At 38.2% G+C, this 14,317-nt stretch overlaps 3 protein-coding genes across 4 annotated transcripts; all 3 read right to left on the bottom strand.

The window, feature by feature from the left end:
* Positions 1-5: 5 nt before the first annotated feature.
* Positions 6-5,512, bottom strand: LOC110156914 (RRP12-like protein; the record flags this gene model as incomplete). Its single annotated transcript, XM_055165476.1, has 23 exons — positions 5,289-5,512; positions 4,424-4,650; positions 4,261-4,344; positions 4,115-4,191; positions 3,929-4,034; positions 3,730-3,846; positions 3,518-3,656; positions 3,302-3,429; positions 3,121-3,219; positions 2,963-3,054; positions 2,771-2,882; positions 2,561-2,661; positions 2,344-2,458; positions 2,124-2,266; positions 1,935-2,056; positions 1,504-1,568; positions 1,264-1,426; positions 1,025-1,179; positions 707-774; positions 524-617; positions 282-440; positions 118-198; positions 6-44 (listed from the first exon to the last, which is right to left on the bottom strand). Coding segments are annotated over exons 1-23 (2,625 nt in total), but the record flags the coding sequence as incomplete, so codon positions are not given.
* A 360-nt stretch (positions 5,513-5,872) lies between these two features.
* Positions 5,873-10,060, bottom strand: LOC110156897 (ubiquitin domain-containing protein 1-like). The gene is made up of 5 exons (XM_020921127.2): positions 9,807-10,060; positions 9,326-9,412; positions 7,174-7,401; positions 6,555-6,740; positions 5,873-6,474 (listed from the first exon to the last, which is right to left on the bottom strand). The coding sequence occupies exons 1-5, from the start codon at positions 9,856-9,858 to the stop codon at positions 6,254-6,256; spliced, it is 774 nt and encodes a 257-aa protein (XP_020776786.1). The 5' UTR covers positions 9,859-10,060; the 3' UTR covers positions 5,873-6,253.
* A 692-nt stretch (positions 10,061-10,752) lies between these two features.
* Positions 10,753-14,276, bottom strand: zdhhc16a (zinc finger DHHC-type palmitoyltransferase 16a). 2 transcript variants are annotated; one of them, XM_020921379.2, is made up of 11 exons: positions 14,110-14,275; positions 13,233-13,488; positions 12,942-13,136; positions 12,778-12,866; positions 12,673-12,701; positions 12,254-12,387; positions 12,054-12,137; positions 11,870-11,955; positions 11,644-11,767; positions 11,492-11,562; positions 10,753-11,379 (listed from the first exon to the last, which is right to left on the bottom strand). In XM_020921379.2, exons 2-11 carry the CDS (start codon positions 13,464-13,466, stop codon positions 11,277-11,279), a joined length of 1,149 nt encoding a protein of 382 aa, XP_020777038.1. In that variant the 5' UTR covers positions 13,467-13,488; positions 14,110-14,275; the 3' UTR covers positions 10,753-11,276. The 2 variants fall into 2 exon arrangements, with proteins under 2 accessions (XP_020777038.1, XP_020777039.1); XM_020921380.2 differs by lacking the exon at positions 12,054-12,137 and having other exon boundaries at positions 14,110-14,276.
* Between the last annotated feature and the right edge of the window lie 41 nt (positions 14,277-14,317).

Here is a 14,317-nt window from a genome sequence, read left to right as displayed (position 1 = left end):
TTTTTACGAGCTCCAACAGACACCTCTTTTGTACAGATGATAACCTGAAAGAAATATATTTTGTGATGATAACAATCTCTCTGTGCCTCTGCCTTTTATTTTGATATAAAAATGTACCTCCGGCAACAGAGCAGTGATAAAATCCTTGTGCTCTTCTCCAAGCCTTTTTACAATGTGAAGTAGGCACTTCAGTCTTGGCTGAAAAAAATAACAAAAATACATAAACCATAATCAAAATCATAGCAAGGATTATTTTATTTTCATATGTCAAGTGGCCTGACCCGTTTCGCTGGTGAAGATGCATTTTTCAAAGTCTCAAGCAGGCTGACTTTCAGCATTTCCAGATTTTTTATTACAAATGATTTACACTCTTCACTCTCTCCTCCACACAACTCCTCCAGTACACGGTAGGACTTCTTCTGCATCCCTGGCTCCTTGATCTGTGAATGCACATATCAGATGAAAATTTTAAAACAACAAGTAGTAACAAGTAAGAAGTAACAAGTTGAGCCTCAACATTTACCTCTAAAAATGGCTTTATAAATTCAAATGTTTTTGTCATTGTGGTCTGATCTACTAAGGGTGCCATGGCAACAATTAGGTCCATCATCGCAAGCCTGTGGAGAAAATTGAAGTGAATATCAAAGCATATAGACATGCAAAATTACAAGAACAAACACAAAATACGTTTTGTAAAGGTACTTACCGAGTGAACTCTGTGTTGTCTGTGCCACTTAATCTCTCTGTGGCTTTGGCCAAGAATGTACAGATCATCTGGCGGAAAAAAAGGAAAATTAGCCTTGAACTGAATGTTGATTTGAAAAAAATATGGAAAAAAGGGTGGTGAGTAGTCAAAGTACGGAATATTTTAGTTTTAAACTGTAAACCCTAAATTACATTACAGAAACAAATTAACTAAAAATTATCTTGATTAGCTTTGCATCTGAAAAAATGAAAGGTTAGTGAAAGCTAAAACAGTGATCTATATCCACAGCACTGACCATCTGCAACCCTTTCAACTCACCTGTTTTTCTGTTACAGTTAAATACACTTTGATTGTATCGAGCACAGCCATTCTATAGGTGCCAGACTCCCCTGCAGGCGGCTGCTGGCTGTACACATTGAAAAGAATAGGAAGATAGTTTTTGGAGAACTTCCCCACTTCTGCTTTTTCCTCATCTGCAAAAGATACCACCACCAATTAGTTAGTGTTAGTATAATGATGGGATATTACTTCACAGATGTGTTGCAGTGCATCTTTACCTGTTGTGCAGCTCTTGTTGATAACTGTACGTAGAGCCTGACACACAATCAGTCTCAGGTCTGGTTGCTCATTAATAGCTGTGCCAAGAGTGCGAGCAATGCCTTTAAACGATGCCACAAGGTCTACACAACCAGTGCAGAAACCAGGAAGCATGGTCCAAATCTGTGACAGATTTTCACACACCAAAATTGTAAACAACTTCTTTTAAACTTGAAACATCAACAGTTACACCACGCTACCTGAAGCTGCAGTGTTTGGTAGACTTTAGCCTCAAGTTTTTGTCCAGCTTGTTCCAGCTCCTCAGCTACAATGTGACAGAAACAAATCAATATTTAACATTTGCTCTCACAAAGACATGATTATATGGTTAATGTAAGCGAGTAAAACAAACAAACAAACAAAAAAGAAACAGTTAGACTCAATATTTTGGCAATATTTCGACATCAACCTGATAGCTTCTTCAGGGTCTGTGTGGGTGACTGCTTCTCCCACCAGATGCAGAGGTGAGTAGTGACGTTTTAGTGTCGTCACAAAGATGTCCCTGAGCATCCTTCATACCCCTCTGTCCCAAATCCAGTTGTTTTTTTTTTTAACTCGCTTACATTATCATATTGCTGGATGTTATTTGCATCAATTAATTATACAGTTATAATCAAAGTCAGAAAATTACCTCTCTTTTTGAGTGTTGATGCCAGAGGAAGGAAATAAGAATTAAAGAATCCTAGTTGAGTGTTCTTCACATGATCACGTATAACAGGAATCAACCAGCTACGTGGAAACTCCAAATCATCACTGGCAAAAAAAAAAAAACTAAAGCCTACATGTACAAAAATATTATACTGTATATATATGGGCTTACTCATAGCCAGTAATGTTCAGTGGCACAGCTCCCAACACGACCTGAGGGCCCATTGCTTCGACAGCAGCTCCCACAGCCAAATCCAACTCTCCAGTGAAAGAAAAGTGAGGAGTGGAGCGTAAATCTGCCAACGACTGAAGTGACTGCACAACACATTTATACAAGGTCAGAAAATTGAATAGTAAACAATATATGCATTGTATTACCTGGCTTACTTTACCTTGGTCATAATGGGGTGGGCCTTCTTTCCGGCAACTTTGTAGAAACAGCCCAGTACCTGAAGAACGAAGGGCCAGGAGGCATGGAAGCGGTAAGAAAGACCTTCTTCTGCTATTCTGAACAATAAAATATGCAAGTGAAAACATGATTTTTAAGTATTATGATAAATAAAAACTGTCAAGTCTGTAAATGGAGTAGGAAGAATCAAATAAACATACTTGAACATTTTGCAGATGTACGAGGAGTTTCCTGCTGAAGCTGTAGTTGTGATCAAACTCATCTCTCCCATGTGAGGAGCAACACACTCAGTCAGCAGGGTCTGAAAAATAACATATAAAAATAATAATTAGTCAGAGATAAAAAATATATATATGTTAAATATGCAACCAATTTTGAAGGTGTGTGAAGGTGTGAAAGAAGATGTTTACCTTGAGTGTATTAGTGGCTGCAGAAATCACTTGTGCATGTGGGGACAACAAGCAGGAAATGGCAGCAGAAAAGAGTCGAGGGAGATGTCCTAAACTTAACGAACTCTGCAAACTACACAAAGAAACATAAGCCGTGTACGCTGTTCACAAAGAATCGCAAAATATGGTGTAATAGCAAAGTGTTATTAATACCTTGCTAGATGAACATGTGCTTTCTCCATAACTGCTAACCAGGCCAGGAGTGGCTGCAAATCATTCTCACTGGGCAAGTAATCATAAAGAGCCTGGGAAAATAATACATTTTATATCCAAAACTGATGTTGAAATTAGGACGATTTGAGAATACATACTGTGATAATCTGTGCATTCAGTTCGGGGGACAGGGTAGAAGCTTTTGGTTTGCTACTAAAAAGTTTATGAAAGGCTTGCATGGCACTTGCAGTTACCAACTGTTAGAGACACATATATTGGGTTAATTAAACACAACGTGTGGATGACCAACATATTCTGCACTTTTGTGTATTCCCTCACCACATGACTCAGTGTCATCACTCGCAGCAGAGTCTCACAACAAGATTTGACTGCGCCAAGAGGAAATGTCACAATTAACTCTTTCAAAAGGCCTAGTACATGAAGGGTGGTGGTGTCTTCTTTGCTTCCTGCGTTAGGATAAAAATAAAATTACTACTGTACCTAAACCCACAGAATATTACACTTAGCAATAATAACTGTAATCAAAGTAGTTACCTCCAGCCTGCTCCATTTCCTTAATGCAAAATTTAGCTGTAGTTATGGCAACAGGATGATGAGTAGGTGCATCATCTTTAAACAGGAAATCGCTACCTCTGAGGATTGAGCACACACCCTGCTGTGCCGCCTTACGCACCTGAAATAGAAGAATCCAAAATAAAAACAAATGAGCAGTCTGGGAGGCTAATCAAAAACAAAACCACCTTTACCTTTGGCTTGCTGTGTACAGTAAAACTAAGTAGGCCATGGTAAATCTGGAGAGTGGATGGGTATGTCCATACTGAAGCCTCCTGCTTCCTTAACAGGGTGGCCAGACATGACAGTATCTAGGAATGGACAAAGACACAATATAAAAAAAGGGATTATCAGTAGTTTTGTGTTAGTTATCAGTACTGATATTATTCCTACCCATCGAAGTGCTGATGCAGAGTCACTGGTGGCTTGTTTAGACATTACATCCATCAGAGCTTTGCTGGTGTCTGAGAACTTGGAAATAAGAACAGGAGTGGGAACTCTGAAATAAACAAAAAGCAATACAGGTGTCATAATACAATTGTCAATTATTACAAAGCAAAATGTTTTTAATCAACATACCTTTTCATGACAAGGTTAAGGAGATACGCAACTGCTGCTTGTGACTCCCCTGTTTCAACAACTTCTAAAGTAGTCATCTAAAAACAACATAAACTGGTAACACTTTATGACACTGCTCAGTGTATATGCAAAAAAAGAGTACTCACCAAAGCAGCAAAATACTCAGTTTCTGTCTCTTTACCGCCCTGAGAACGAATCACCTCTGTAACAGCAGCCAATACTGCACAAATCTGGAACAGGTAATATGCAAGTTGAAGGGAAGAAAAAAAGATGAAATTATAAAGAAATATTATGTCAATCCTGGTGCACCTCTTTGTGGGCGGCGGAGTTGGATTCCCAATAGCGCTGAACTTTCCTGAAGGTGAGGTTGGAACAGTCAGACAAACCACTGAGAAAGGTACCAGAGGTCCGATCTGACAGCGCCTCCTCTGGCTCCTCCTCCATACTGCAGGCATCTTTGCGGTCTCTGACCTCCAGTGGACCCGTCTGCAGCTCATTATGCAGCTTCAGAGCATCAACAGTCAGATCACTCTTCCCTACAAGAGGTGAAATGCAATTTGAAGTTTAAAAAGTTATAATAATCTCTTCCATTTGTATAGCACTTTTAAAATAGCAGACAAAACTGTGACATATATTGAGTGAGGATAAAGGCCAATTTATACAGGAATGCGTTACTGTATGTCCCATGATGTTTAAGTGGTCAAGGTTTTGCGTTGATTGAGTGGTGGGAGTGGTGGGAGGGAGTGAAGTGTGTCCTATTTTGAGGACTGGCATGATTTGATGCAACTATAGCAAAGAAGGTGTCACGATTTTTATTAAGCAGGTAATCATAATATTATATTAAAGCTGTACAGAACATTTAATATTTAAAGGGGAAACCATATTTACTATAGGCGCCAAGTAGCCTGTACTATGGTGGCAAGAGACACTTTTCAAATGTTGTGGTAAACTGAGTCCTAATGTAAACTGGGCAACAATGTTTACTGCTTTGTTAGTTTGCAATTATATAGAAATAAGCGTTTTAGAAAGGTCGATTGTCAGACGTTGGTTCTGCTGCTCAAGTACCATAAAAATCATAAAAACATGACATGTCGTATTTTAAAGCAGTGTTTTGATCGTAAGTAGGTGAGGGATGAGCTAATTGCATAGCCCTGACCCACGTGCAGAAGCTTACCAGTGGGTCGGCTGAAAAAGCGACTTTTTGCGGCTTGTCTGAACCTGCTTGACTCCGGGTTGGAGTCACTGCTGTGCCCTTTCTTCCATCGTTTGAGTTTCGATCCCGTCCCGGACCGAAGTTTCCCCGATTTCACCATTTCGGTGTTAAAATATTCACATTTGCTCCACGGTCTTCTACCAACTCCAGATGACTCTGTCGCTCAGAGAATGACGTGAACATCTACTCACGTGGCTAACGCCTGATTCAGTTGCTTTTCCACTTGAGGGCGCTGTTTACATTTTACTTTTATTAGTGTATTCTGTGATGATCATGACCTACTGGCTGAAGAATGCACTTATGACAGAATTACTTTCTAGGCAATTTTTGTTCCCTTTTAAAAACAAAGGTATTCCAACATAATGCAACACAAATTCAATTTATTGGTGAGTTTTTAAATACAGTCACATACAGGCTTTTAAAAACTAAAGTTTTAAAACACCCTTTTCAAGACTAAAGCCCACAGTCTTGTGAAATGTGTAGTGCACGAGTACATATATCCTATATGGAATGAATATTAATATCGTATTGATTTGTCAGCCACCACAATTACATGAATTATGACAAGAATGTCACTATAAAAGGAATGGAGATGGGTTTGAGCCCAGGCAGAGCACACAAAACTTACATTACAGAGGGGGCATGTAAACAGTAGAGGAATGATTTGATTCATATCCACAAAAAGGGATGAACAGGCAGACAATGGTATGTGCATCCTAGTTTTCTAATATAATCTAAAGTGATCCAGTGCTTATTCATCAAATTGTTATTGGAAGAAGGTAAAATACAAAAAGGAGCAATAAAAAAAGCATTATTGTTATTTATAAAAAATACACAAAAGTCCACTTCAGTTCCAACTGAAAATAAATTCAAGCTTTCCATTCTTTTATCCCTGTTTTTCCTTTGTCTTTCCTTCACTGGGATTGTCACTTAGGGATTACAGGAGGTGGTAGGTTTGTATTAACGATCACTTGGACAACAAAGTCCTTTTGGATCTTGGCATCTTGCAGTCGAGTCTTATCTGTCAGCAGTTTCCCCGAGAAGAACCACCTCTGACAAGAAACATCTATATCTTCATGCTCCTGAAGCTGCTTCTTTAATTCTGCAATAGTGTCAACCAGGCTGGCTGTCAAGCGCACATCTTTCCCTGTAAGAAAGTAAATGTTGTATGAGTATAGTTCAGCTTGGATAAGATCAGAAATGCCAAACTTGCATTTAAAAACATACCTGATGACAGGCGCACTCGCAATTGAAATTCCTGTCTGGACAAAGGAGGCTGAGCCTGTTTTTGAGTGTTGTCTGAGACTTTGCTGTCAGCAGATGTTTCAGAGATGAGGTTGACAGGAGGACCGAGAGTGTAGGCCGGGAGCTGGTAGCGATTTCCCAGTTCATCATAGCTCTCAGTGAGTGAGCCTATGAATGGAGGAATAATCAATCTTTCAGTCAGGAACATGGAAATAAATAAATAAATAAATATATAAATACACTTCAGTTTTCCACTGTCTAAGTCACCTGGGGCCAATAAACCCCTTAATGCAATGCAATGCTCCACTAATGATCAACTAATCAAAAACAGTTGATGATTAGTGTAACTTTAAACAAACAGCCCCGACTCCTATGTGCTGTGCCATGGTACTTTCTGACTCACATTGGTCGCACAGCATTGCTCCTCTTATGTAACTATTACAGTAGTAATCCCTGTAGCATGGAATTTGGCAGATTGTCCACTGGCACTGTCAGAATGATGCACTTGTCCTTGGAGTTGCTTTGGTTTTAATGCTTTGCCTTTAGTGCTACTGCGTTAAATACAACTACATAACTGGTGTCACTGTTTATGACTACATACCATGAGGCAGAGTGATGCAGGCTCCATCGACTATCGCCTGTGCTAGCTCTAGGTCATTGCACTCAGCCGCTAACGCTGCTGCTCTCAGTGCATCCCAGATCTCTTTACGTCCATCAAAGGCTGGAGCGGTGTCCCAAAACTCGTCTCTTTTACTCCTAAGCTGGCCCTCAGTCATTGGGTAGTCACTCTTCCATTTTGGCCGCTCCTTCTTTAGGGGCTCATTGCGTCCTGCAATATGAACAGAGTTATCTTAACTCAATATGTTTATTCTCTTGATTAGCACTGTCTATAGTTGTTAAGTATACTTGTTAAGTCTTGGAGAGTTCAGACAAGGGCAGACAATCATCTTATATTACTGTACATATACAGCAAGAATTTCCATGTCCAAATGTACGGTACCACTGGCATGTACTAAGAGTGTGTGTTTGCTTTGGTGGGAAATCACAGATTATATATATTTCAGTGGATTACAGCAAAGGACAGACTCAGATACATGTGGTGGTGTGCACATACACAAGCACACATCGGTGGATTATAGGCACTAATCAGGTTCCACATAACAGGATTTATTTGTCTCTGTCCCACGAGGCACTAGTTGCAGAGATGAGCACTCTTCGGCCAATGAGATAAGCAAAAAAATTACCCTTGGTGCAAATGCATGATAAAACCAGTAATACACAATATAATGCTTATTGCAATTGTTGTATATGAGAACAACCAACAAAATACAATTCAACTGATACGTTGAAGAGATGTTTTTTTTGTTTATGATCTCAAAGCTTGCTCCAGATAAAAGATATTTAATTACCCATGTTTCACAACAAACCTATAAGAGAGTAATGTAACTGTATGCATTACCCTCATCACACCAGTTTTTCAAAGAAAGCTTCATTTATTTCTTTTATTCATAAGACATTAGACATTAGACATTATCAGTGCTGTAGCTTAATGTCTATGCTCTAAAAAGTGCAAATACCTGCTTGAACTTAAAAACCTGTAATGTTTGTCCTGTCATTGTGACACTGTCCTGTCATTGTGTTTTAGTAACACATTGTACACTGTGTCAATTTAAAATGCCAACATAACAAATCTTGTTTTACCAAGACTTACCAAGACTTTTTGTATGTAATACATACACAAAGTCAGGTCTTTAAAAAATCTATTTTACCAGACAAGTAAAATAAAACATCCAGTTAAAAATGCAACCGTTACTTACGTTTAAGAAAAATCTTAATTGGTGAATGTGGAGCATGGTAGTAATTGTATTCCCGGGAATTGGGCACTCCCATTGTAGATGAATGTTATAGGTAAAATAAGACTCAAATAACATCCACAATAATGAATCTGGCTGCACTGCACTTGAACTGGATTCCCTGAAGCTCACGCCACTGTGACAATTCCTCCAGTGGGTTAAAGATGACAGTGACTCCACTTATATCCTTTAAACAGCCATAAATATCTCAAGATCGATTCACGGAAATAGACTCTTCAATAAATAGTGCAGGTATGTGCAGGTAACCTCGCATCGTGAACAGGACTAGGCTGCAGGCCTGTAATCCAATGATCCCTATTTAGGGGCTGGACACAAATACCCAGAAACAACATGCTAAACCCATTAGCCTGTAGCCTGTTTGAATGTTTTCAAGGGACAGGTGCACAATGTCCTCAATAAATGAGAGATTTTTCACCATATTTGCCAAATGTGTAAATTTGTAATTGGCTTTAAATGTTTTATAAAAGATATCAATCTTTCATATCTTTCAAATGAATGTTTGTGTGACCCTATGTGAATTGCAAATCAGTAAGTAGGTCAGAACTTGCATTCAAAGTGCTTATATCTCAGTTGTGCAGCTCAATACATAATGTATGGGATGCCAACAAAAAGCACAAAGCTCCATTACAGAACTGGCTTGTAGTTGTTATCAGTGATCTTTCCTGGTATCTAGAACACGATAATTCATTTGCAATCCCAAATTGTACATAGCCTACTATTAGGTTAACTGACAGAAGATTTAGTTTTGTTAATACATTATAAAACTTGATTTGTTCTTTAAAATGTGTGTGTTTTTCTTATGAAATCATTGTTTTATGGATCTCTCTTACCCAAAAGATACAAAAATAGTACAACCAATACTTGTACAGAAATACTTACCTCCACGTTTTTTGCTTCGAGCGGAGGTGCGGACACTCCCATGTCCATCCGTCCTGCTCCTCCCCACACAGCCTCCCATGACTGTCCCTGAACATCAACGAAAACATTTTTTTTTTATTTGGCACCCTATTGTTTTAAACACAAAACATGACGATGGTGGGTATTTTTTACTGTCCGCAGCCTATTTGTAAGGTAAATAGCATAAGACGTACAAGGGAGGATGAGAATGACAGCTCAGCAGCACGCTCGAGGTCATACGAGCTCATGTTTACGTCACGTGTACTGCCAGCTGACTCTGACACGCGCCTAAACCCCATCCCACATTATTTATCTAAATTAAGCTAAATATTTAGGCCTACTGGCAAAATACAGTAAAATATACATTTGACAAGCTGACAAATTTTCTCAGAACTCGGATGGGCACATTGGGGGACATCTAAGGTTAAGAATTTGTAATATTAAGTTGCACATAACACCTTACCAGAAATCCAGTCTGCTAAATTGTGCATCCGTCTGCAGTTTGCTTGCCACATCCGAACTAAAATGAGGTTTCGCTTGATATCGAAGTGCCAGTCCGAAAATGCAAGTCAGCAAAACAAACTCTGCGATATAAAGATACAAGCAGCGATGGTTCAATTACAAAATCTCATCCAACTCATTTTAGAAGTGAACCAAGTGTTATTAGAGTTTGAGTTCCCCCAAAACCACAATAAAAGAGGGTCGCCCCCTCAAACGATCCTCACATCGCTCTGCTCCCGAAATAAAGCCTTAAGGATGATTGTGCGCATGCTCAATCCACATTGGCTATGAACAGGCTATACCTACTTCACTATAAAACTCCAGTCCAAATCCACAACAATTTACAATCAAACTACAAAATTTACAATCTATGATTTTGAATACAATATTGCTGGATGAACACCGTATAATCTGATATTTTCCAATGGCCATGCACAAGGAAAAAATAACATTAAATCAGCAGTTTGATTATGCATTCATATCACTTCAAAGTTCACTGTACTGTTTGCTGCATGTATGAAATATTTTGCAAATAGATGCTTTGACCCTGGAGAACCTATTATATATATACCGTTTACATAATCTATTATTATTTGGGAATTACAAGACATCGCATGGGATCCACACATCTGTTGTAATAATGCATCACATTTTGACAGATGTTTAGTCAAGGCTGTTTAATAAAATGTGCAGTTACGTTCTGGAAAAATATATACCAATATTTTATTTTGTTTTTACATCTCAAACTAAAGGGAGATTTGGTACACCAAATGTGATGTAATAGAGAGAAAACCCTGCAGATCAAATGTGAATGCATCAGTTAATCCTTCTGAATCTGTGACGCAATACGATCTGCTAACTGACTGAACAGAAATATACACAAGCGTAAGCACAAAAAGACCAAGAAGGGTTGAACAAAGCAAATATAAAGATTTATTAAATTAAATTAACACATTAAAAGCTGATAAATAACAATGCAATAAGTTGCTTAAAATAAATGATTTTGGACATAACATTTCATTGGCGAGTGGTGAAGGTGTATAGCAGTACCCCAGCCTCCACCATTTCTTTTTTTCTCTTAATAAAAAATTAACAAAGTGATGTTTTACTGTGCAAGATAAAAAAAAAAAAAGATTGATGATTATTCTGCCAAATATGTCAGTCAGTGCGCAAGGCTTAATCAAACCTTTTTTATGAAAATAGTTAGAGTCCAGTAAGATCAGTTTTGCAAACCAGGAAAAGGCAGAATGAAAAAAGCCACCATCTTTGACTTGAAAATGTAGACCAATATTTGTAAAATATCTGACAGCAAAGATGAGGTATTCTGAACTTTTTCTCATATAAATACAAAATGCACAAGTTGCACTTTGTTAGCCTACTTAATAGAAAGATAAAATAGGCAAAAAGAAAATGGTGACTTGTGCAAATATGGTCATACAGGTATCACATCCTTTTTGCAGGCGTATATGTCCCAAGATAAACCATCACCATAAGGGCGATGTTCAGAGGGTAGCAAAACACGTGTCACCCAGTGACTAGAGAAAAAAGGAAAATATTTGTTATTTTGGAGTATTTGTGAAACTATACTCACAAATACAACATAAAGATGAACTGACACAAAGGATAAAACAAATGCATGTTTGATACCTTTTCCTCTCCACACCGAGGAAGATTTTCCAGTTATTTAGCCTTCCATAATTGAAGGGATTTTTGTATATCTGAAACACACAGTATCAATCCAGTTGATTTTTCGTTTGACGTCAACCAATATGTGTATGTATAATTGAAATGTAACTCACTTGTCCACGTTGTCCGTACCGCAACGCCTCTCTAAAATTGATATGTTTTTCAATGCTGGTCTCACCTCTGGATATCAGAACTGCATGCCAACAAGTTAGCGCACCCAGGGATAATCCTACAGTGCTGAAAAAAACTTTATATTTAACATAATGCCAGCAGGATAATAACTGCATGTCATACTTTCTTTAAATGTTGTGATAATAAGGTTCCTTCACATATAAATACCTGGTGAGAACCCACAAGAAGATGATACACTTATTGAACACCTTATCCATAAATGTGTATGAAGGAGCTGGGGTCTGATACTTTGTCTGAAAAAATACAAAGACACACTTTAGTTTTATGTTACCTGAAGTTGCTTCTTTTATTAATGTGTTACTAAATGTAAATTGTACATTTTTGATTATACCTGCCCAGAAGGTAAAAGCCCAATTAGAGCACCAATCCCAGTTACAGGAACCCCTGGTTTTTCCATATCCAAATGCTTAATGCGCTAAAGGAAAAGTCCAGAGCCCAATTGTTAGGGACAGAAGGAGGAAGGAAAGGCCAAGTTTCTGATCACAGAGACATTTTAAGAATCACCAAAAGCAATGAGGACACCCATCTTACCTCAAGAGTGTTGTAGGCATCTAAAAACAGGTTTCTACCACTAATGCTGCAATAGATACAACCCATTGTCATGAAGAGGCAGAAGGAAAAGAAATATCTATGATTGAAATGGCCCACACAGTTATTCAGCCAGGCTGAGGGGTATATGTTAAGGAACAACACACTAAACAAATTTGAACAAACAGGTTTGAATGTTATGTGAAACAGAGTGGCAGTCCAAAGAACTAGATTGCTGTAATCTTTTGGTCAGAATGCCTGACAAAGATTCTGATGAAATGATGTTTCTCTTGAAGGACACAAAAATATACCTTAGAATCTGTTAAGTTAAAATGAACTAGGTCAAGGCAGTAGAAAATGTATAACTGTCATGAAGCCTTGCATGCCAAGACAATGTAGACGCATTTACACTTCAAGGATACGACAGTGATGGTCCATTTTTAAGATGCATCTGTTGGAACAACAAGAATAGTTTAATTATTGTTGTCAAAAATTTAAAAAATAACAAAATAAAGAAGAAAATGTACCGGTTACAAATACCGCAATGGTGTGTTCTTGCTGGTTTGGGTATAATACATTTTTTGCATATCGACACAAAACGAATGTCACTTTTGACCTTGAAAAATGTGAAAACTTCAGTGCTGTTGTTTTGAGTCATAAAGATAATTTATAAGCTAATAACACTACTTACTGTAGGAGGGTGTCCGGGTGAGGTTTTGGCAGCTTTGTAATAATGAAAAGCTATCATTATGAGATTCCAGTGGCCATAGCATAAATGCCAAACAATCCAACCAGTAGAGTAAGTTTTAAGAATCACCGGGAGCAAAACCATATAGGCAATGATCACAACAGCACTGGTTAGGATAACAACCAGACAAACAAATACCTTCAATAGAATTGAAAGGAGATTGATTATTAAAACTGATTTAAAATCACACTATTTTAAATAATGTATTTCATTTGAAATAAAAATCCAACTTACCAGACCAAACCAGCGTGTTACATAATCTACAGACCAGAACACTGGCTCAAACGCACAGTCAAAAATCACATCTGAGTCAGTGAGGGAGTTGAAGTAAAGGGACCGACTCAAAAGTTTGATATAGGCCCATCTTTCTCGTAAGCATGGAGGCAGTCTGATCCTTACTTTCCTGGTGCATGATCGTATAAGCATACACCGCACCAGGTGAAGAACAGGGCTTGGGCACCACCGCATTCTGCATCTGTGCTATACACACCTAGAAAAAAATGCAAGCTGTAATAAAAAACTGTTATAATTATATGAAGTACATAAAACAATTAATGAACTTTTTGGTAAACAATCTATAATATGATCTGATCTATGACATGAAATCCATCAATATATGCAATTTTCCAACTGAATGATTTTAAGCTAAATTAGCCATGTAAAATTGTTTAACTTACCAATGATTGATGTCAATGCCAATGCCAATTCTCCTGAAGTGTTACAAAACCCAGACTTCTTGAAAGGTTTGTTTGTCCCTATATGTTTCTGAATATGTGCCAAGCTGGACAGTGTTGTGCCAAAAGACATTGAAGTCTCGCTTTACCACATTCCAGTTTGGGTGACTACGGGTGGAGCTGGGTGGAGGTAACTGACTGTCAGAGGTAGTGGGAATTTCAGACGTGCATGAGTAAATAAAAATATTGTCCAAAAAACTGACAAGATTAAAATGAACAAACGTATAGGCCTACATCACAGTGTTTGGAAAAAGGACGGTTTATGAATTGCACTAACAGCCTGGTGTCCCCAAATCTCCTTTGTGTGTATGTGATGCAGTCTGTCCCTTCATCAAAATCCGAGTTGCTTGTAAATTATATTCGAAGCAAATACTTACGGATCCTAGGAGCACGCAGATAATTCCTGTTCAAAGCCCTCCATTGACACATTAAGAGTCACGATACGTTATTTGAAGAAACCCGTAAAATAAAGACGAACAAGGTGGAAGCCTTCCTACAGTTTACAGATTTGTATCCCAATCAATAATGAATGCGCATGCGCGTGGGACGAGCGAACTGCAATGTGGTTGTTTGAGTCCAGAAAGA

Source organism: Boleophthalmus pectinirostris, unplaced genomic scaffold (assembly GCF_026225935.1).
Source record: "Boleophthalmus pectinirostris isolate CB_2022bp ecotype Guang Dong unplaced genomic scaffold, ASM2622593v1 HiC_scaffold_793, whole genome shotgun sequence".
In the NCBI taxonomy this organism is placed as follows: Eukaryota; Metazoa; Chordata; class Actinopteri; order Gobiiformes; family Gobiidae; genus Boleophthalmus; species Boleophthalmus pectinirostris.
Note: the sequence above shows the minus strand (reverse complement) of the source record. Positions and strands in the feature narration are given on the sequence as shown.